Here is a 22,655-nt window from a genome sequence, read left to right as displayed (position 1 = left end):
AGCTCATTGGCCAAAACTCACCCATGACTCCACCCACCCACAGGAGCGCTAGAAGCTGAGTCTTCCAGTGAGTGAGTCCGAAGAGAAACCAGATCTCAGTGGCAACACTAGTAACGCCCACACCCCGAAGCTGGATCCGCAGGCTTTGCAAAATACCTACATTTTTCCCATCTGCCCCTTGAGTGTGGATATTCCTTCACTTCCTGATGGATGACATGCTCTGGGAGGTGAAGGCAGGAATGTAGGGCCTGGCTAGGTGGTGGGTTGCACTGGGAGGTTTCCTGTCTCCAGAACAGATGATCCAGGGGCTCCGAGCGGCTCCATCCTTCTCCAATCCCCTGCTACCCCACCCACCGATATGCACACACATATATCAAAACAAAAATGAAATGGGAGTCAAATATGTTGGTTTTTATTGAACTCACTGGGCTCGAGGACAAACAAAAGGGGGGGGATGGCAATGGGAAAATGAGAGCTGGGGAGAGTCTCCATACACATCCAGGCTGCTGAGCGTGGCCCTCAGAGAACTACGGCTAGAGGCCCAGGTGAGCGGGGCTCTGATTCTAACCCTCCCCTGAAATATGCTGGGGTCAGAGGGGCCCGATGGCAGGTCCGAGGCGCACATCCTTCCTAGCCCAGGTTCCAGGCTCTGCCAGGGAAAAAGGTGGATTCGTTGGTCCCAGCTTTAGAGGAAAGTGGAAACAAAGAGACAAAGTAGGAGCAAGTTTTGGGATGGCGGGAGGCTGGGAAGGAGAGCTTAAGATCCCAGTGGGAGGAGGTAGATTTTGACAGGAGAGGGAAGTAGAAGGCTGCCCGAAGTAGGGCGAGGGGGATGGGGTTCCTTCCTTGGAGGGTCTATTGTGCACTAGACTTTAACCAGCAGCTTGTCGCCCTGGATGCAGCTCAGGGCCCCTTCACACGGCGCCAGAGCCATCTTGGAGGGAAAGGCCCCACCTGCAGGGGAAGTTTCAGGCTGATGGACAGCAGGGCGGACGCGGGGAAGCCGGTCCTCCCCCTGCTTAGGCCCTTCTTCCAGGGTGAGAGGAGGAGGGGATTAAATGGAGACGCTGTTCTCAATGAGGGGAGGGTCCAGGTAGGCGTAGGGCAGGGCCAGGCCCTTGTTGCGCTCCCGGATGTCCTGGGAGATCTGGGCCAGGCGGCTCTGGAACGCAGCGATGCTCCGCCGCGGGGCCTCCTCGGTGAAGTGCCCGTCCGGGTAGGTGCCCAAGGGCCTCTGCGAGGAACCAGGCGCGGGTCAGGCTGATGCTCAGGGCAGCACGGAGAATAATGGACCACATTTGCCAACCAACACAGTCGAGGCTGCTTCCAAGGGCATGCACTAGGCTCAAGCCCTTCACACCACATCCCGCAACCACCTCCCCCCGCAGCCGCAGCCGCAGCCGGACACGGACGCTCACCGCGCAGGGAGTGCGGGGCCCAAAGGGGACCTGGGAGCCCGCCAGCCTGAAGCTAGTGCTCCCCCTGCTGGTCACTCCTTGCCTAGCACCCTGGCTCTTTCTGCGTCTGGAAACGGATGGATTGGACTAGAGAATCTTTAAAGGTCCTTTCCAGGGCCTGGGCCAATGTTCTGTGAACTAAAAGAACGCAACCACACTCGCAACACAGCCGAAAGCCAGGTACACACGCTCCAGCAAACATGCCTATTTATACACCGATGACCTCACAACTGAACAAAATTCAGACCCTGAAGACAACCAGGCCTGAGGTGTCTTCCCAATCACCCAACTCCATGGAACTTTTGCCAACACAGTCACCATCACCACACACTGTCACACTACACAGCATGGCCAACTGCAATCAAGAAATATTGCCGCCCTGGCCGGCTTGGCTCAGTGGCCAGAGCATCAGCCTGTGGACTGAAGGGTCCCAGGGTTTTTGATTCCTGCCAAGAGCACATGCCTGGGTTGCAGGCTCGGTCCCCAACAGGGGGCCTACAGGAGGCAGCGATTAATGATTCTCTCTCATCACTGATGTTCCTCTCTCTCTCCCTCTTCCTTCCTCTCTGAAATCAATAAAAACATATTTTTCAAAAACAATAAAAATGGATTTTTTTAAAAAAAGAAATACTGTGGCCAAAACCGGTTCGGCTCAGTGGATAGAGCGTCGGCCTGCGGACTGAAGGGTCCCAGGTTCGATTCCGGTCAAGGGCATGTACCTGGGTTGCGGGCACATCCCCAGTGGGAGATGTGCAGGAGGCAGCTGATCGATGTTTTTCTCTCATCGATGTTTCTAATTCTCTTTCTCTCTCCCTTCCTCTCTGTAAAAACACCAATAAAATATATTTTTTAAAAAAATTCTTTGTCTTGCTTTATCGCACTGGTAAACCTTCCAGAACAGTGCTAAGTAGCAGCAGTAACAGTGAGCATTGTTTTACTGTCCCTGCCTTTAGTAAGGAGGCCTCTGTTGTTATACCATAAGGACAATGTTTTGTTTTGTAAAATATACTTTTTATCAAAACTGCATCAGGGAGTTTCATTTTACATGAGTTTTTATTAGTAAGTGGCTGCTCACACTTACCAAATGCTTTTTTGGACTATATGGAGATGATTATATGGTAAGTTTCTTTATTAATGTAAAAATTATATTGTCAGATTTCATAAGGTTGAGCCAATCTTTCATTCCTAGAATACACTAGATGTCGTCATGGTGTATTATTGTTCTACTGTGTATGATTGGCCTTCATTGGCTAATGATATATATATTTTTAAATATATTTTATTGATTTTTTCACAGAGTGGAAGGGAGAGGGATAGAAAGTTAGAAACATCGATGAGAGAGAAACATTGATCAGCTGCCTCCTGCACACTCCCTACTGGGGACGTGCTCGCAACCAAGGTACATGCCCTTGACTGGAATTGAACCTGAGACCCTTGAGTCCGCAGGCCGACGCTCTATCCACAGAGCCAAACCAGTCAGGACCTAATGATATATTTGTAAGATTGTTGCAGCTAAGTGGAACAAGTTTACAATTTTATTTTTTTAATTACAGCTAACATGTTGTAAGCACTTTATATGGGCTATCACAATGGCACGATAATCCTGTAAGACAGGGCCTCTCATCATCATCATTTTACAGATAAAGAAGCTGAGGCTTGGATCGGGGAGAAAGGGAGGGCAGTATGGGGGACACATGGTGATGGAGGGAGACTTGGGGTGGTGAACACACCATACAGTGTGCAGATGGTGTGTGTGCAATTGAGCACCTGAAACCTGTATAATTTTATTAACCAGTGTCACTGCAATAAACTCAATAAAAGGAGAAGCAAGTAAGGAAGGCAAGAAGGAAGGAAGGAAGGAAGGAGGGAAGGAAGGGAGGGAGGAAGGAAGGAAGGAGGGAAGGAAGGGAGGAAGGAAGGAAGGAAGGAAGGAAGGAAGGAAGGAAGGAAGGAAGGAAGGAACTGAGGTTTGGAGATGCCCAATTATATAGCCAAGTTCACATGGGTGGGAGGTGTAGATCTGTGATGTCTACCTGAGACCCACCTGTCTTCTTTTTTATTTTTTTAAGAATAGGTCATTACCTTAACCGGCTTGGCTCAGTGGATAGAGCGTCGGCCTGGGGACTGACGGGTCCCAGGTTCGATTCTGGTCAAGGGCATGTACCTTGGTTGTGGGCACATCCCCAGTAGGAGGCAGCTGGTCGATGTTTCTCTCTCATAGATGTTTCTAGCTCTCTATCCCTCTCCCTTCCTCTCTGTAAATAATCAATAAAATATATTTTTTTAAAAAGAATAGGTCATTGATTTTTTTTTTTTTTAAGAGAGAGAGAAGAAGGGAGAGGGAGAGAGAGAGAGAAACATCAGTGTGAGCGCAAAACTGGGGCATGTGCCCTGATGGGAAACCGAACCTGAAACCTTTCCGTGCATGGGACGATGCCCAACCAACTGAGCTACACTGGCCAGAGCCCACCTCTCTTAAGAACACTACATTTGCTAGATGCTTGTATCAGGGTCCCCAGTAAACCGGAACCCAGTAAAGTAATTTTGGAAACTTTCAACTTTTTCTATAACTTTAAACTTTTTCTATACCTTCAAGCAGTTTGAATAATTTAGGAATTACTTGTTTTTTGGAGGTTTATTAGAATCTCGCTTTGCAAGGACGGGGTTCAGATCTTTTACAACCATTTCCATTTATGTGTAGCTTTCTGGGGTTAAGTTTTGTTTATGTTTTCCTAGAAAATCATTTATTTCATCTAGATTTCCACATTATTTACATAAAACTGTAATTAGAATTTTTTTCTAATTTCTTCAGTCTTCTCTGTATTTGTGGCTGTATGCCCTTCCCATTCTTAATGTTGTACATTTATATTCTTTCTTTTTTGTCTTCATTAGAATTGTTTCTGCTTTCTTGCTTTTATTGGTCCTTTCAGAGAATCAATTTTATGTCTTATTTACTAAACTGACATCTGATTTCTAAAACTATAGTTTAGCTGTTTAAAAAGCAGAACCCAGAAGTACGGGAGACTGGGTTCAAAGCCCTTTCACTGGCTATGTGACCTTGGACTAATTGCTTAGTGCCTCTAAATCTCCACTTTCTCCCCTGTAACATGGAACTACTGCCCGGCCGGCGTGGCTCAGTGGTTGAGCGTCGACCTATAAACCAGGAAGTCACGGTTCAATTCCGGGTCAGGGCATATGCCCAGGTTTCGGGCTCAATCCCCAGTGAGGGGTGTGCTGGAGGCAGCCAATCAGTGACTTTTCTCTCATCATTGATGTTTCTATCTCTCTAGCCCTCTCCCTACCTCTCTGAAATCAGTAAAAATATATTTATAAAAAATAAAATGAAACTACCATTTCCTGAACAGCTATATACTAGGCACTGTATTAAGCATTTTAAATATAGCTACTCATTTATTTTGTATATTAAAATGGTGGACATATGGTATCTAATTTAATGACTAAGATATGACAGATCCTCAAGAAGAGTTAGCTGCTATTATTGTGGTGGAGGTTATAATTGTCCAGGTTAAACTTCCCATTGTTTCCTGGGGAGGGAATCCTTCACCCTCATCCTCTTATCTACTCATCCCTCTCCACTGTGATATTGTGATTTATAAGAAATATGATTTTGCCTGGCTGGAGTGGCTCAGTTGGTTGAGTATCATCTCATGAACCAAAAGGTTACCAGTTAGATCCCTGGCCAAGCTGTCTTGCAGGAGGCAGCTGACTCATGTTTCTCTCTCCCACTCCCTCCGTCTCTCTCTCTAACATCAATAAAATCATTTTTTTTAAAAAAAAAAGAAATATATATTTGGTCTTCCTCCCATTCCTGGCACAGAGCTTCTAAAACCCTTATAATTTCATGATAGAGTGTTAAGATATCTTTGGTTATTCAAAATAAGCCCTTTTCAACCATACCTCGGTTTATGTTAATGAGGTGAGTTCTGGAAAGCCCCTAAGGATGGGATACATGGGAATCAACCAACTGATTAGAGACTTGAAACTTTTAGTCCCACCTCTGAACCTCTGGGGAGGGGAGAGGAGCTGGTGGTTAAATTAGTCCCCAATGGCTAATAATTTAATCAATTATTCCTGTGTAACAAAGCCTTCATCAAAATCCCTAAAATGCAGGTTTGGAGAGCCTCCAGGTTGGGGAAGTGTGGAGATGCTGAGAGGGTGGCATACCCAGAGCATTAAAGCTCTGCACCCCTCCCACATGCCTTGCCCTGTGCATTTCTTCCATCTGGTAGCTCCTGAGTTGCAACCTCTTATAATAAACCAGTAATCTAGTAAACTGTTTTTCCTGAGTTCTGTGAGCTGCCTCAGCAAATCAATGACCCTGAGGAAGGGGTTGTAGAAACTTCTGATTGATAGTTGTTTGGTCAGAAACACAGCTGACAACCTGGACTTTTGCTCGGCAATCGGCACCTGAAGAGGGGCAGTGGCAGTCTTGTGGGTCGGAGCCCTTCACCTAAGGGATCTGACACTGTCTCCAGGTGGTGTCAGAACTGAGCTAAATTACAGCACGTATAGCTAGAGTCTGAGAATTGCTTGGTGTGGGAACAATCCCAGGCATTTGGTGGCCAGAAGCATTGAGTGAGAGACTGAGGGCAGTAATAGACTATTCTGTGAGTAGACAAAAAACAAGAGAGAGTTTTTCCTTTAAATTGACAGAAACAAACATCTTGAAATCCTTGGGAGATGGGACCAAATGGGTCTAGGATCCAGGCATGAGTTTCTGGCATCCCAAGGCTATAAGATGGTTAAGTTAAAACTTGTTAAGGAGATAAAAGAGCTACACCAAATGGAGTCCAGCATGATAAATGAGGGTATTCTTGTCATGTCAGAGAATTTGTGAACAATGCCAGGAGGGCAGAGGCATGACTGATAATGTGTAAATGAAGATTATGGTAATTGGTGATTAAAGGGCTGCTCCCCTACATAAAACCTAGCCTAAGTAACAGCCTCCTTCCTGTCATTCCTGCCTCCAAAATAGCCCTTCCCATCTATCTACACAGCCACAGAGGCACTCTTGCTAAAACACAGATTTAGCCATGTCACCCCAGCCTTAAGTCTCCTCAGGATCTCCCCACTGTATCCTGAATGAATACTGTGCCTACACTGTACCTTTTAGGATCCTCAAGACACGCCAACGAACTCTTGCCTTCGCTTCCCTTCATGTCACTTGGTCTCCTCCTTCCCTCTGCCTAGAAACTAACCCTGCCCCTGCTATGTCTGCCAAATTCCTGCTTGTCTCACAGATTTCAGCTTAGATGTCCCTTCCTCCAAGAAGCTTCCCTGGGTTCACCCAGACTCAGTCAGGTTCCACAGGGCCCTGTCTTCACCTCTGCCATTAGACTATAGCAAGCTCATGAGGACAGGGCTCATATCTGCCCGTCAGTGTCTGGCACATGGCAGGCACTCAAGAAGTGCATGTTCAAATGGAGGAATTATACCTAAATAATTTCTACAGCACTGTGGTACCCTTTTTCATTTATCTGTGTATCTCCTCAGCTAGACAGTAGGATTCCTGTAGGCAGGTCTGACTCATCTTTATATGCCTGGTGCCCAACACTGTGTTGACACATGGGAGGTATTCAAAAAATGTCTGTTGAATCTTTGATGAATGGATGAGTGGTTGATAGATGAATGGCTGATGGATGGAAGAATAAATGGTTGGATGGATGGGTGGTCTGGTAAACTGGTGAATTGGATGGATGTTGTATCCCAGCCACTAACAGGTATTTGCTTCAATATATGTCTCTTGGGATCAAGTATCATTTCCTGAAGAAACTAAAGAACCCAGGGCAATTCAGTAGTAGACATAAATGCCAGCAGTCATTCCCCAAGTCCCCCTGGGACAGCTACCATCACCTCCACTGCCCAGGCCCTGCAAACCTCTATCCACCACCGAAAAACACCCCCCACACAAACCTGGTCCTTGGGCTCTTGGCTGACCAACCAGAAGAGGAGAAGGTTGTTACAGGTGATGTTCACTTCTGGGAGGGTCTCCAGGTAACTCTTCAGGGTGGTCGTCCCCTTGGTCTGTGGTGGGGGCTGCCTCATGGATGATGGAGCATTGGGCATCCAGGCCCCAAAGTCATGCTGTGGAGACCCCGCCCCAGTTGAGTCAACTGGCCAGAGGGAGAGGACCAGCTTCTTTATCATAATTCCTGATCCTGCCCCCTACCATCCCAGGTCTTGCATTTGGGAAATGAGGGATTGTGGAAAGGGAGGCGGGGGAGTGATATAGGACAGAAAGTTCCAGAAGTGAGGCAGGAGCCTGCCTCAACCCTTATTACTCTCCACCCAATGTTCCAGGACTGGGTGGAGTGAATCACCAAGGAACAAGGAGGACTCAGAGAGGAGGTAACCCTAGAAATGGGCCTGGGGCTAGCATGCCAAACACAGCAACCTGAAACTCCACTTGACTGCATCCTAACCATGACAGAAATCCACAAGTTCTACTCCCTGTGCAACACCAACTCAAGTCAACATTATAGCCTTGGACCCAACTCCACCCCAGTCAGCACACAACACCAGTCCTTCACTCCACCTAGTCACCACTCCAATCCCATCCCTAGTGATAAACCCATCCCACCCATGCTCTCATCGGGAACTCTGGCCTCAGCCGCATTGCTGAGCCTAACCTTTCCTGGCCAAATTGCCCACTGGCCTGCCCTCTGCAGCCTCACCTGCCCACTGTTGACAGCAGCGTGCTGGGCGGAACAGTTGAAGATGATTGCTGTGAGGAACTTCAGCAACTCCTGCCGGGTGCGCAGCTGGCACGGGAAGCCTGGGTACAGGAGGGAGAGGAGAGAGTGTGGAGGGGACTGGATTCCTAGGGGCAGCTCGGGGCTGGGGCTCAGCATAGGGGGGGAGTAAGAAAGGGAGGGCTGAACATTTGGCCACCACGGTCTTTAGACTAGGGTTAGGGTTAGGCCGAGGTTAGGGATGGCCATCACCAAGGTTTGTGGTCTCTGAAGGGGGTCAGGATAGGAGCTGGGAACTGGGGTCAGACCAGAAAATGCCCCGTCAGCAGAGCTCACCGCGGAAGAGCCAGGTTCAAGCAGACCACCAAGGCGCCTCTGTCTGCAGCCTATATTAGCATTCAATGATTTAATTCTGCCCAGTTCACTGAGATTTGTCCAAGCAAGCACCCAGTAGCCTGTCATCTGCCACTGGGCTTAGAATGTGCTACTAATAAGCTCACAGAGATGGAAGCGGAAGGAAGCTCTCAGGGGCAGGCAGGCAAGGCACAGAGGGCACATCATTGGGGAAGAGGCCTCCCTGAGTGAGTGGGTGAGCTTTGAATAGAAAGAAGATGACAGAGGAAGCATTTCAGCCCCTGGCCCTCTTCTCTCTGTACGTCACTGGTCTTATCCAAGTCCTTGGTTTAACCACCTCCCCCGGCTGACAACTCCTACGTTCACATCTCTGGCTGGCTCCCACTGGCCCCTGAACTCTAGACTCAAACTTCCCATCTGTACAACCTAATGCTTGACTCCCTACCCTACACACTCCCCAAGCCTGTGCTTCCCACAGTCATCCCATGTGGATACTCTTTGTCCTGTACACTGACTCTTTTTATCTCGCCCCACACATATCAGGAACACTCCCAGAAGCCAATGGTCTCACCACCTTGTCTCCAACACTACTCACTATCCATCCTCTCACTCCTGGATGAATCTACCTGCTTCTGCCATGACCCTGACAGCTAGAGTAAGTGATCCTTTAGAATCCTAAATTCAGTTATGTCACTACTGGCCCAAACCCTCTACGGGCTTCCCATCTCACTTACCTCGCCGTGATCTTACTTGATCTGGCTCTGGCTTGTTCTCGGACTTCAGTTCCTTTCCAACTCTTCTCCCTCTCACTTACTCTACTCCAGCCATGCAGGCCTTCCTTATATTCCTCAAAACTCCCAGCATGCTCCCACCTCAGGGCCTTGTCCTCTCACCTCTGCCCGCACACTCTTACGCCGGCTACCCACAGAACCAGCTCTCTCACTTCCTCACACCCCTACTCAAACATCACCTCCTCGGGGAAGCCTTCCCTGACCACCTATCTAAAATTATCCCCCCACCTCGACACACTAGTGATTTCGGATGCTGTTTCATTCTCCTTACCATTCGTAACCACCTGACATAATTTTTTGTTATCTGTGTCTCCCCACAAGAATGTTAAGCTCCATGAAGGCTGGGGCTTTTGTCTGTCACGTTCACTGCTAAACCCCAGCACCTAGAACAATAGTTAACGCATATTAGCAGCCCAGTAATGACTGGTTGAATGAAGTGAATACATGAGAGGGTAAGAAGCCAGAGTGGAAAGAAATGGGGTGTAAGCAAGGTGAAGGGTTAGGGGGGTGGGGCTGCAGCAGTGCGCCAGGCCAGGTGGTTTCTGGGCGCTATTTCAGAGGATTACCGGGGTGGCGCCCCACAGGCTTGGCGGGCAAGCATAAAAGGCTGGGAGAGGTGGGTCTGGTTGAGAAGCAGCTGCCACAATGCAGAAACAATGTGAGGATTGGGACTAGGGTGGTGACAGTGGGAAATGATGGGGACAATAGGGTTAGCTACCCAACTGGATTTAGGTGAAGAGGAAGGCAGAGGGGACATGAGTCAAAGATGGATCCGAGGTTTGGAGTCAGGATGACTGGAGAGAGACTAATGCAACAGAGCAGACAGAGAGGTTTGGAGGGAGGCCTGGTATCTGCCTGGGAGTGTGTGGGAATTTTCTGAATGTTCAGTTCCTGGTTGATAGTCTAACCTTGAGGACTGAAAAAAAAAATAAAGCTATTTAAAAAAATAAAAATAAAGCAGATTATCTATGGGAATTTTTCTGCAGCTCATACTGGTTATTTCCCACCCTTGAACTATGGAACAAAAGGCATACTGACGGAGGTCAATGAATGAGCCTTCACCTTAAAACATATGAATCTAGAATAAGTTTGTCAGGAGAGCTGTTTGCCAGTCTGAAGAATGTTCTGATGTATTAAATCAGAGAGTTTAATAAAGTAAGAGAGGAGAGTTGAGCGAACAGTAATTATATCCCCCTCTGGGTCTTAACTAGGAATTAGATAATCCCAAAGGGAAACTGCCTCCCGGAAGAGGAGCAATCTGAACCAGGGCTGCCCCGGATTGACAGCAGGCTGGCAAAGCTCGGGGAGGCGTCGCCCTTGAAAAATCCCAAGGCAATCTGGCTGTCACTACCTTTACTCAGAACTCACTCTAGGCCTCACTAATGGTGAGACAGCCTGGCATGATGAGCCTCCCAAGATGATGCAACGAGGAGACCACAGCATCACCTGAGAAGTATTCTTGCCAAAAAATATTTAGCCTTTAGTTATTAGAGGGGATAGAGGAACCAGCTGAATGACAGCATGAGGCAGCAACTAGATAAACTCAGAAGGTGAGACATTGTGCAAAACTGCTTCTGGCTTATTCAGTAGTCTTTGTCAGATGCCCTGTGATTTTATTAAAAAGGAGGGGAGTGTGGTCTTAAATTAAGACACTTTAGAGTCAAAACAAATGTACATGGGGCCCTTGACTGGCTCCAGAATCAACAGGATCAAATAAGGGGAAATGGGACAAGTGAGGAAATTTGAATATGGACTAGAGAAAAGGGTGATATTGGAGATTACTATCAATTTTGTTAGTGAGATGACAGTATTGTAGTTGTGTAGAAAACATCATCATTTTTAGAGGAGGCTTATTGATTGGGGTGAAATATGAAAGATATATATTTGCTCTAAAAGATTTTGCCAATAAACAAAGCAACAGATTAATCAAATATAGCAAAGATGTTAACAATTGCTGAATCTGGGTGGTAAGTAAATGGGTGTTCATTACATTATACTCTCTACTTTTCTATGCTTAAAATGTTGTGTTTTAAAAAAGCCTCAGGCCCTGGCTGGGTGGCTCGGATGGTTGGAGCATCATTCCATACACCGAAAGGTTGTGGGTTTGATTACTGGTCAGGGCACATACCTAGGTTACTGGGAGTTTCAGGACCTTTCTCTCTCACACAGTTGTTTCTCTCTCTCTCTCTCTCTCTCTCTCTCTCTCTCTCTCTCTCTCTCCAATAAAAACATACCTTCAGGAGGATTTTTTTAAAGCCTTGAAGCTGCAAGAGCTGCTCATTCTATTTGTGGGTGATGTGAGACCATTCCTCCTCCCTGGGTCCACACACACACACACACACACACACACACACACACACACACACAGGAACCTCTTCGGGCGGCCGCTGGAAGTTCTAAGTCAGCTGAAAGCCACATCCCTGCTGAGAGGAGACGTCCTGTGCAGCGAGAGTCTTCCCCACTCAGGCCAGGGCTGGGGGCACTGGAAGATGGACATCTGTGCTGCTTTGAGCTTTGCCTTCTCTTCCACTATACCCAGATATAGAAGGCTCCTCTCCATTTTCCAATGCTGACGTACAGACCATAATACAGCGGCACCAGGGAAACAGGCTTTGAAGCAGGGGGTCCTCAAACTTTTTAAACAGGGGGCCAATTCACTGTCCCTCAGACCATTGGAGGGCCGGACTATAGTTTAAAAAAAAAAAAAACTATGAACAAATTCCTATGCACACTGCACATATCTTATTTTGAAGTAAAAAAAAAAACAAAAAAAAACGGGAACAAATACAATATTTGTATTTGCATGTGGCCCGCGGGCCGTAGTTTGAGGAACCCTGCTTTGAAGAGTAGCAATGGGGCATATAACCCGGGGGAGGCCAGAGATCCTTTGGAATGACATCGTTTCATGTTTGGGTCTCAAGAGTGACAATGAAAGAGCCAACAAGGAAAGTCCTTCCGGAAAGGCGGGTGGAGGATTTCCAAGCCTGGAATCAGCTACAGAGGAGAAACAGGAGACAAGATCCTTCAAAAGGGAGGGGTAGAGAGGAGGCAGAGATCCAGGATACGCCAGCAGCAGGGACCTGGGAAGAAGCGGGAGGTTCAGAAGGACATGTTCTCCCGAGAGCTAAGGGAAGACTCTAAGGAAGGGAGGGTGTGCTAGGCATCTGCTTGGCGCTGAGGTTAAGCGGAGGTCTACGGAGGGGTTGGCGGGTCCCAGAGGCCTCTTAGGCAGTGTCAGAAGAGAGGGAGGAGTTAGGGTTAGGTAATTGGAGTAAATAAGGGGGAATTAGGCAGCAGCAGGACCAACTCACCCTTTGAAGCCAAAGGAAGTGAGAGAGGTTGAGGGCTGGAGGGGCCACCTGGCAGCACAGTCATAAGAGAGTGTGAGAGAAGGTTCCAGAATCCTTTGTGTTTGAAGCCAAAGATTACTCCCCCTACATGATGCGAACATCCATACAGCTCAGCAAAGAGAAGTGAATGGGTGGGCTCAGGCTCATGGAAAGGTCTAGAAGGGACTAGATGGGCACAGGGTAGTAGTTGAAAGCAAGGGCTTTGCAGACCAGAGGAGCTGGCTCTGGGTCCTGCTCCTGCCACTTATTGTATAACCTTCTCTCTGCCTATTCCTCATCTGTTCAGTGGGGCTAGTAGGATGCACTCCAACAGTTGATCAGTAAATAGGAACTGGTTAATGGTGGGGCCGGGGGGAGCACTGGGTCCCTGGGAGCCTGTGGGTGGGGGATGGAGAAGGAATACCTGAGCTTTCCCGGCTCAGGAACGCCCAAGCAAAAATCTCGCCGACCCAGGCCTGCAGTTCCGAATCCTGCTGCACAGACGCGTCGCTGGGATAGTAGCAGCCCACAATTTCTGAGACAAAGCTGCAGGAAAAAGATGCCCATGCCATGGCAGTGACCTTGGGCTCAGGCCTGACCAGAAAACCAAGGTCCATTGCTGAGGGGGGAGCCAGCTGGCCAGAGTCCACAAGAGCCCATGGGGGTTCAGTGGAGACCCCCCTCCCACCAGATGCAGTTGGAACCCAAGTACCCAGGCTCCCCTCAAGTCTCGCCCTCCACTCCTGAGTCACGGCTGCTCTGGGCCTCCTTCCTGCACAGAGGGCTGGGGGGGGGGGGGGGGGCGGGTACACAGAGGAGAGCCAGGCTCATGCTGCATCTCCTCCCCACTCAGCACCCAACAGACAGGAAGGCCTGCCTGCCTAGAGGCCCCAGCCTACACCTGGATGTCTCACCTTCTCTGGACACCCTGTCCTTCCCCTCCTCCACTGTGTTCATACACAGCCCAACCTCTCCCAGCCCAAAGCTATCAGCCATTTCATAGGGGACCCCAACCCCAACTCTCACCCTCCGAGTGCCCCATGCTTGGGCCTGAGAACACCTGGAAGTCCCCGCACCCAGCGCCCCAGCCTGCATGAACGTAGGGACCCACACTGCCCCTGGACTAGGAGGCCCCGAGGGGCCAGGCTGGCTTCAGGGTCCCAGGCCCACACCTCTCAATGGCGGCCCAGATCTTCAGGCCGTCATCCCGGTAATGGTAGTTGGGGATAGCCAAAACCCCGCGGGCCCGCAGGCTGTCCGGAAAGCAGAAATTGGTGTAGGTGAAGTGGGCCAGGCCCGTGCTCATGAGGTAGAGGAGGCCTTGCCTTCCGATGGAGGTGACCTGAGGACACATCACAGCTCAGCTCCCGGCCCTCCCCCATTCCACCCCTCCTCCCCCAGGGCCTGGGGACCAAACGTGGCTAGTGACGCAGCGGAGGAGATTTTTCAGTTAATCAAGCAGCCCAAGACCACGGATCAAAACCCCCATGAGGGGCCCGACATTGGCGGCGCAGGTTGCGGCCCTACTATGTGCACAGGAGATAATCCTTAGGTATTTAGTAACTAAAAAAGAATGAACTGCTGCTACGGAGGCAGGGAGGCGAGAGCAGGGCTCGGCGCAGGGTTAGCGAGGGGCTGTGCTTAGATGGGGGTGGGGTACCCCACCCACCGCAAGGAGCATCTGGAACTTGGTCTGAGGGGGTGGGCCCGTGGGTGGGATGGGTGGGCGGAGACCGGGTTTGTGGGCGGGGCAAGTAGGAGACTGGAGGGGAGGGGCTGGCAGGAACCGTGGAATGAGATTGGACGCCCAACGAGCTTGTAGGCGGGGAAAAGCGTCTTCCGGGGCGGGGCCTCAGAGGGGGCGGTGGGCCGGGGGCGGGGCCTCAGAGAGGGCGGGGCGGGGCGGGGGCGGGGCCTCAGAGAGGGCGCGGGGCAGGGGCGCGGGGCAGGGGCAGGGGCGGGGCCTCAGAGGGGGCGGGGGCGGGGCAGGGGCGGGGGCAGGGGCGGGGGCGGGGCCTCAGGGAGGGCGCGGGGCAGGGGCGCGGGGCAGGGGCGGGAGGCGGGGGGCCGCACCTGGTCCACCAGGCCCTCAGGGTTGAGCAGCGTGGCGCGGGCGATGGTGTTCACCTGCAGCGTGTACCGAGTGTGGGGGAGCAGGAGCTGCGAACGGAATGAGGTCCCGGGAGCCGAGGGGAGGAGGCCGCCTGGCCCCGCCCCCTCTGGCCCGGCCCAGGGGTCGCACCGACCTTGTAGACGGGGTGGCAGAGCGGCAGCTGACGCAGCGTGGCCATGGCAAAGGCCTCGCACAGCAAGTGCGTGCACAAGAAGTGCGTGTTGTTCTCGTGCACCAGGAACTCGGAGTTGCGCACCCACGTCTTGGCCAGCAGCCAATCCCAGTCGGAGTCCGTGGGGAGGAAGATGGGGCTATCCGGCCCGGGGGTCTGGCTGAGCTGCGTCCAGGAATCATAAGTGGGTGAGGCTCCAGCCTGCTGGTGTGTCCCTGGGGGCCCCACCCCCCAAAGCCCGGCCCCGGGCTCACCTGGATGGCCAAGGGCATTAGCGCCCCCTGGGGGTTGAGCCACAACAGGCAGAGCGGGGCGGCCACGTACTGCTGGCGGCCGTTGAGGCAGTGGACCGGGGCCTCCGCCAGGATCCAGTAGTCGGCTAGGAAGAGGTTCCCCCTCTGGGGAAGGTGCACAGAGCCTCAGAATACACTTCCCCCCGGCGCGCCGCCTTTCTCCCCGTTCTCTGCCCACTCTCCCCTCACCTCTGGCCTCAATGGTCAATGTGGGGTACCCCACCCATCCCAGAATGTCCAGCATGAGGTCCAGCAGAGTCCCTCCTTTTGCAGCCTTTCACCTGGCTTCCCAGCTTGGATAAGCCAGCATCCTCTCCCTTCTCCCCGTACCCGCTCCTTCCTGCTTTAATGCAGATGACCTCGGTGCAACCAAGAAAAGCAAAATCCCCAACCACCGCAGCCTTCTGGGGGAGACCTGAGGCCGTGGCTGCGAAGCTCCTAGTTCTCCATGACTGTTCCTGGCCATCTCCTCCTTACCCTTCACACCCATCCTTTGTCCCTGGGGGCAACTCACCCACCTGTAGCTCTGTCTGCAGGCAGGTGCCAGGGCCCAGCAAGGGGGCCACCATGTCATTGGTGACAGGCAGCTTGCTGGGCAAGCTGGAGAGGCAGTGCAGCATGACAGGATTGACGCCATTCAGGTACTGGTACCCAAAGAAGGAGTCCTCGCACCAGTGCTCCGTGACATACTCTAGGGAGCAGGAGGGGGAGGAACTGGTTGGTCTGGAAACTGCTTCCCCCGAGAAGCCTGCTCTCTGAGCGCTGGAGGGGCTTTCCCAGAGGGGCCCGCGGGCCTGAGCATGGGACAGGGTGGAGGGGGGACAGCTCCTGCCTGGCTCTGCACACCTGAAGTGAAGGTCTTATGGCACCAGAAGATATTCCGCATGTCATCCAGCTTCTTCCAGGAGCCCTTTCGGTCCAGCAGCCCTCGAAGCTTCATGCCCAAGGACCTGGAGGGGGGCGGGGAGGGGGGGGAGATGGTGTCTGGGGCTGCCAGGGGCCCTGTGTCCCAGCCTAGAGGTCTGGAGGGAACTGACAAGATCAATGTCCAGAGCAGAGGTGCCTAACAATCCTCATGGAAGAAACGCCCAATGGCCAGCTGAGGCTTTGTAGGGGTGACTCCATATGTGGATGCAAAGGTGGCGCACGTGGTGCAGGCAAGTCGTCTTCACTGGTGTTTGGGGCCTGCTTTCTGCAAGCTTCCATCTCGTCGCAGACATTCACTGGCACCCCTCTTCCTACAGGACAAAGCCCCAACTGCGAAGGCAGGCTAGGAAACGCCCCACCGGCCGGTTTCTGTCAACCTGTGCAGTTTTTTCTCCTACCAGGGGCACTAGAGAAAGTCAACGCAGCTAACACCACCAAAACTATATTTTGTGCACAGGACTGATAAAGGTGGGCTTGGCAACCTGAGGGGCGTGCACGTTCCACTTTGTGGATGTCTGTACTGTTTGGATATTTTTTACAATGAGCATATGTTATTTTATAATCGGGGGGGGGGGGGGGGGAACGTGCTTGAAATGAAGTCTGCTTTCCCCCCTGTCCAGCGCTTTCATTCAACTACACCTCTCCCAGAAAGCCATCTCCTACATCTCCACCGAGCACCAAACCCATCTGTTCTTCTGTGTGCATTTTAGATGCAACATCCTTTCTGAAGCATACCCGATTTGTCTCCAAACACACGCCTTTCCGTATCTTTCCCAAACGCTCGTCACTCCCTTGTGAATACAGTGTACTCACTCATAGCATCTCCCATTGTACCATGGGCTCTTAGGGCTGTGACTTGGCTCTGACGGCCCTGACATACCCGGTTCATAATAATCACTCGCTCCCTGGGCCAAGTCCCAAAGAAGGGAATACAGCACAGATCAGGCAGGTTTGTGGCAGCTGGTCAGTAGGTAGGCTCTGTAAGGGCGCTGGTGTGGATAACTGAAGGCAGAGGGGGCAGGGGGCAGCAGTGGCCTGACAAGCCCAGGACACTCCTCCGCCTGCCACATGTGCTTGCTGAGTGCCTGCCCGCCAGGCCCAGAGATGGGAAAAACTGGGTGGGAGGAGGCGATAAAGGAGAAAGAAAAGGCCTCCCTCTTTCCAAGGGCCTGCCGCAGGCCTTTCCATAACACCCTGCAGTAACCCCGCACTCACAGCCCCGCACTGTCCTCTCCTCTCCATGAGCAGCTGAGCTGCCAACTGCCAGCTCCCTCTTCCCACAAGCCTTCTCTGAGCCCCATGCCAGCTGTCCTGTGGTCTCCTGGGACGTCCCCTGCCTAGACCCACATAGCCATTTGGGGAGCAACTCGGGTGCCTCTACCTTCCCGAAAGCCCCTCTGGTCCCTGGCAGAGGTCCCCTGCCAGGGCCCTTGTCCTGAGCCGCCTGTGCGGCCTGCCTGCCCCAGCCCCCACAGACCTTCTGGAGCCCCACCCCACCTTCTCACCCTCCGCCGGTCCTTCTCCAAAAGCATCATTCTGGCTCAGAGACCTAGACATGAGGAGCCAGCTTACTGTTCTGGCCTCCGCTGGGCCTCTTAGAGCAGCCACTGCACAAAGGGCTCGCTGAGCCTCTCTCTCCTGCCAAACCTACCCAGGTTTGCCCAGAACGCACCCCCCCCCCCCCCCCCGCCGCTTTCCCTCCCCTCTCCTTGTCTCCCTGGCTCAAAGCCTGCTTCCATCCCACCTGCCACTCCAGGAGCCACTTCCCGCCCCCCCCCCCCCCAGCCTCTGCCTCCTCTAGACACCCGCGTGTCCACTGTACCCCTCCCACCATGTCACTCACAGCTTCAGCTGTTGCCTTGAGCTGCTTCGATGGCTAATTAACTCTGTTCCCTAATGATACTGAGTTCCTCCCTGCCAAGAGTATATCCTAACACTACTAGCATCTACTGAGACATTATTTTGTGCTGGGTGTTACTTCATTAAATTCTCTCCCAAACCTTTAAGGTAGGCATGAATATTATTGTCATTTTATAGATGAGGAAACCATTTAGAGCAGTGGTTCTCAACCTTCTGGCCCTTTTAATGCAGTTCCTCATGTTGGGACCCAACCATAAAATTATTTTCGTTGCTACTTCATAACTGTCATGTTGCTACTGTTATGGATCGTAATGTAAATATCTGATATGCAGGATGGTCTTAGGCGACCCCTGTGAAAGGGTCATTCAACCGCCAAAGGGGTCGCAACCCACAGGTTGAGAACTGCTGACTTAGAGGCTAAGTGAAAATCAAGGTCACCCAGCTAGAAAGTATTGGTTTTGGGAATTGAAACTGACGTGGTCTGACCACTTTCTTAAAGCTTAAGAGCCAGACCTCTCTTTTCTACTCAACAAGATCCCAGCAGTGCCTGGAACCAGGCTGTGCACAATTCATTGTATTAGTCGGAGGGATGGAAAAGAACGGATGACTAAGGAGCAAAGAGGAGCCCACGGGCATATAGGGCATGGAGGAGTCTAAGGAGAGAGAGAGGAGCCTGAGGGGCAGAGAGAAGAGACTGGGGCCATAGAAGGGGCCATAGACTGGGGCAGGGAGAGGGGAGACAGGGGACAAAGAGAGCGAAGAGGGCAGGGAGAAGGGAAAGTGAGGCAGAGATGTGGCTGTGCATCGAGGGGCAGAGGCAGACGGAAGAGCGAGCAGGAGTTCAGGTGCCTCACGCAGGGATGGCATTGAAGATCAGCGAGGTCGTCTTGGTGGCCGAGTATCTGATATTGGGCTCCATGTGCAGCAAGGAGGGGATGTCAATTTTCATGGGGAAGCCAGGCAGGTACCGATTCCCACTGCTAGGGAATAGGAGAAGGTGGGGGCAGAACAGAGGACAGTCAGAAAGGCCTACAGCTCACCTCTCTAATTCCTTCCCTCTCTCTTCCCCCAGACTTCGTAGGCCTCCCCTCACTCTGGGCTCCTCCCCTGCCCTCTCCCATCAGGCCTGAAGCCACCTCCTCCTCTCTGCCATATCCCGGGGGCCACCCCTGCCTACTCTGCTCCGGGCACTTGAATTAAATTGCCCTTGTAGTTCACAACTTCTCTTTCCAGGCTGTCTGGGCAACCCTCTCAACAGGCCCTTCTCTTCACAGCCCTCCACCTTCTTCTGATGCCTGGGTCCTTCCTCACCTGTCGTCCTGATTCGCACGCGTTGTTGTCCTGGTCAAGGTAAATTTCTTGTCTGACTCCATCTGCTCAAAGCTGCTGACGTCCACGATGCCTGGGAAACCAGGGGCATAGACCTTCCAACTTCCGGGGGAAAGAGGTTAGAGATGGTGAGTCAAACTTAGGGTACACAGAAACTTTAGCTTCTAAAGACATGCCTTGAAATTAAAAGGCCCCAAAACTCCCACTTTCTGGGTAAGTGACAAAGAATTGGGATTTTCTCCCCAAGGCACTGGGCTTCAGATCAGGGTAGCATTTGGGGGTGACATGAATGTCCAGGCTGGGTGAGAGTCGGGTTTATGCTGAGATTAAGATCACGGCCCGTTTGGGGGTGAGGTTGAGGATAGGCTGAGATCTGTCAGTACCACAGTCACATCAGGGTCTGAGTGTGGATTCACTGATGGGTTCGGGACAATGATTGGTACTGGTGTTCTGGGTCTGGACTCCAGGTCAATAGTAGGTTGCCATTAGGTTTAAATAGTGGCCCTGATTGGAGTTGGGCCCCAAGGTGGTGACAGAGGTCAGAGTTAGTAACAGTGTGATTAATTCTGAAGTCAGAATAAAAATGGGGAAAGAAGTGAAGTTAGGTCACCCTCACCGGTAGCAATCCTGTCGGGCCTGGAGTTCCCGTTTCCTGTGGTCCAGAAGGAGGGGAAGGGAGTCTTGACAAATAGTTCTCGCTGTGGGGAATGAAATTACTCATCGTTTAAGTCCTTTTTTAAACAACAACTTCTCCATCAAAGCTTGCCTGAGCCCCTAACCCTTGCACCCAACCCCTCAGTAATGTGGACACCCCATGTTCTTTGTGCATTCACCAGAGATTCAGGACAACGTCGCCCCCAGATCCTAACAACCTTCCTTATAGCTTGCATGTTTGTTTCCTTTCCAAGACTATAAACTCTTTCTGAGCAGAAATCACATTGTATTCATTTTTAGTCCCAGCATCTGGCATGGTGCACAGAGCATGCATTTGATAAATGAGATGAGCACATATATTTTGTAACGTGGTGGATAGATTGCTATGATGATAGATGGGGTTCAGAGTGAGGTCTATGAAGAACTCACTATGGGCCAAGGGGTCATGTTCACTTATTTTACCTTGACCTAGAACAGCATCTCTCATCCCTAAGACTCATCTCAAACTAGTCATGCTTTTCGAGATCAGACAGCTCAGGAGATGTGGCGGGTCAGAGGCTGAGGGAGTTAGACCGCGGCATTCTTGAAAGGTCATCCAAATTCAAAGAGAAATCCTAACAGCAGTCCACAGGGACTTCAGCCACACTGGAAAAGCCAGGAGTGGTGGACAGGGCCTTTCCAGCTCAACACTCAGGCCTTCTCCACCTGGTGAAATGCAGTTACTCAGCTTGCAGGATAGCTCCTTTTGGGGTTCGGGAGGAATTCACTTAGGGGAAGTGCAGAGGGAGTCAGCGGAGAGCAAACTGCCTCTGTGTGTGTGTGTGTCGGTGTCTGGGTGGTGTGAGTGTACACAGTGTGGGTCTAGTCTCTGTCGGTCTCCAGAGGGGTAGATACTGTCCGAGACGCCCCTGCATTTCAGGGCTCTACAGGCTCACCTTTCCCAGAAAGCATCTACTTGGAGCCCTGAACTTGTGACACTAACCCCAGCCCTGTTCCCTGCACCCTGGGCTCTGGGAGACCCCACTCCTAATCCCAAAAGGTGCGTTCTGCAGCACAAGGCCAGCCCCTGCCTCTGGCCCACCTGTTCCTGGTCGCAGCTCTACAGTGCAGAAGCCCTCAATCCACTGGTAGCAGGGGAAGTGGAAAAGGGTACCATTGGGGGCAGTGACACAGATGTGGCTGCAGTACCAGGAGTCCTTGCGGAAATAAGCATAGCGCTCCTTGTGTAGACGAAGCAGCAAGAGCTCACCCAGCTCTGCTGAGCAGCGCACTTTGTACTTCTGCACCTGAGGGGACCAACAGAGGAAGCAGGTGAGAGGCAAGAACTGCCGGAGCTGTCCTGCACCTTGCAAGGTGCATCTAAACCGACACCTATTCTGGCATAGAAACCTGAGCTGCCGCTAACCCATGTGAGGATTTCGTATGAATTAGAACAAAAGCACCCCTTCACCAGGCAGAAGCAACCACAGCTACCACAGGCAGAGTAGGTTCTGGGTTGCACTAGCCCCCTTGGTGGCCAACTTCTCCCTAAGACCCACCAACAAACAATCCTGGGCCTGGTAGAGGCAGGTGGATGCCCTCCAGAGAAGAAGAAAGCCAGACTCTGGGTGTTCAAGCGACTTGCCCAGAGCCCACCTTCAGTTATGAGAGGAGAAGCTGGAAAGCCATTGGAATTCTGCCCCCTTGCCCAGGACTCCTTCACAGCCCCGCCGGGGTAGAGTTTATCATCCCCAGGAAAGACAGGAACCAGACAGAACAGGGATGGGGAGGAGGTCAGAGCCAGCAGCCAGAGTTCTGCAGGAGGTGATGAGCCCTGAAGGAAGACGGTACCCTCCTTCAGGGTCCCTGCTGGCCCTGCCCCTCAGGGGTGCTCCTCCCTCTCTCGTCTCTACTCACCGATCCAGGGGCAAAGTCCCTGCCCACGCGATCCAGCAGCTGCTTGGGGCTCTCACCATACATGCCCACCAGAGTGACGGAGATGTTGTCCAGTGTGCCTGCCCCCAGGTAGGCACCCGTGGTCACACACACGCGGTACACGGCCATGATGGGAGGGAAGGAGGGATGCCTCCCGACAAGGTGAGCCCCAGCAGCGGCCGGCCTGGAGGTGAGCAGCAGGCCGAGCAGGACTGGACGGCTGTGATGCTGAGCCGCTGGATGGGAGGTCTGGGGGGTGGGGGGTAGGGGGAAGGGCCTTGGAGGAAAGGCCCAGCTCCCTCCGAGATGCTTTCTCTGTCCTGAAGCTCCCGGCCTCTGCCCGGGCCTCTGCTCAGTGCCGGCTCCCTCTCCCCGCCCACACCTGTCTTCTAATAGTTGTTTGCTTGCCTCTGGCGCAGCCGGTCTCTCTGGCTGGCAGGACAGGGCTCACCCAGATGGATATCAGGAGTCCCAGCCTCACTGGGAAGGGAGGGACCAAATGCTCAGAAAGAGACAGCGAGTAGGTGACGCCTGTATGATTGGGACATGGTCCTCCTCCTGGTCAGGGGCCCTCCAGATGCTCCTGGGCCCTTGTCCGCCCGGCCACTCCCGAATTCCCCCTCCCCAAGACCCTTTCCTCATCTCTCAGCCACAACCGGGGACCAAGCACCCACATTCCTACTTGTGAATCATCCACGTGAATCACTGTACAGGAGTGAGACACACTCAGCCAGAAATCACACGCGCCT

The 22,655-nt window shown here is 52.1% G+C and overlaps 1 protein-coding gene across 2 annotated transcripts; it reads right to left on the bottom strand.

Annotated features, from left to right (window-relative positions):
• Positions 1 to 391: 391 nt before the first annotated feature.
• On the bottom strand, positions 392 to 22,035 carry LOC308531771 (hydroperoxide isomerase ALOXE3; the record flags this gene model as incomplete). 2 transcript variants are annotated; one of them, XM_081108875.1, is made up of 15 exons in its annotated part: positions 392 to 1,234; positions 7,392 to 7,562; positions 8,153 to 8,253; positions 13,069 to 13,190; positions 13,817 to 13,986; positions 14,718 to 14,804; positions 14,891 to 15,094; positions 15,184 to 15,327; positions 15,741 to 15,913; positions 16,069 to 16,172; positions 18,864 to 18,989; positions 19,321 to 19,440; positions 19,955 to 20,036; positions 21,074 to 21,278; positions 21,889 to 22,035. In XM_081108875.1, the coding sequence occupies 15 exons, from the start codon at positions 22,033 to 22,035 to the stop codon at positions 1,055 to 1,057; spliced, it is 2,136 nt and encodes a 711-aa protein (XP_080965001.1). In that variant the 3' UTR covers positions 392 to 1,054. The 2 variants fall into 2 exon arrangements, with proteins under 2 accessions (XP_080965001.1, XP_080965002.1); XM_081108876.1 differs by having other exon boundaries at positions 18,864 to 18,986.
• Positions 22,036 to 22,655: the final 620 nt, after the last annotated feature.

This window comes from Myotis nattereri (assembly GCF_964212035.1).
Source record: "Myotis nattereri genome assembly, chromosome: 16".
In the NCBI taxonomy this organism is placed as follows: Eukaryota; Metazoa; Chordata; class Mammalia; order Chiroptera; family Vespertilionidae; genus Myotis; species Myotis nattereri.
Note: the sequence above shows the minus strand (reverse complement) of the source record. Positions and strands in the feature narration are given on the sequence as shown.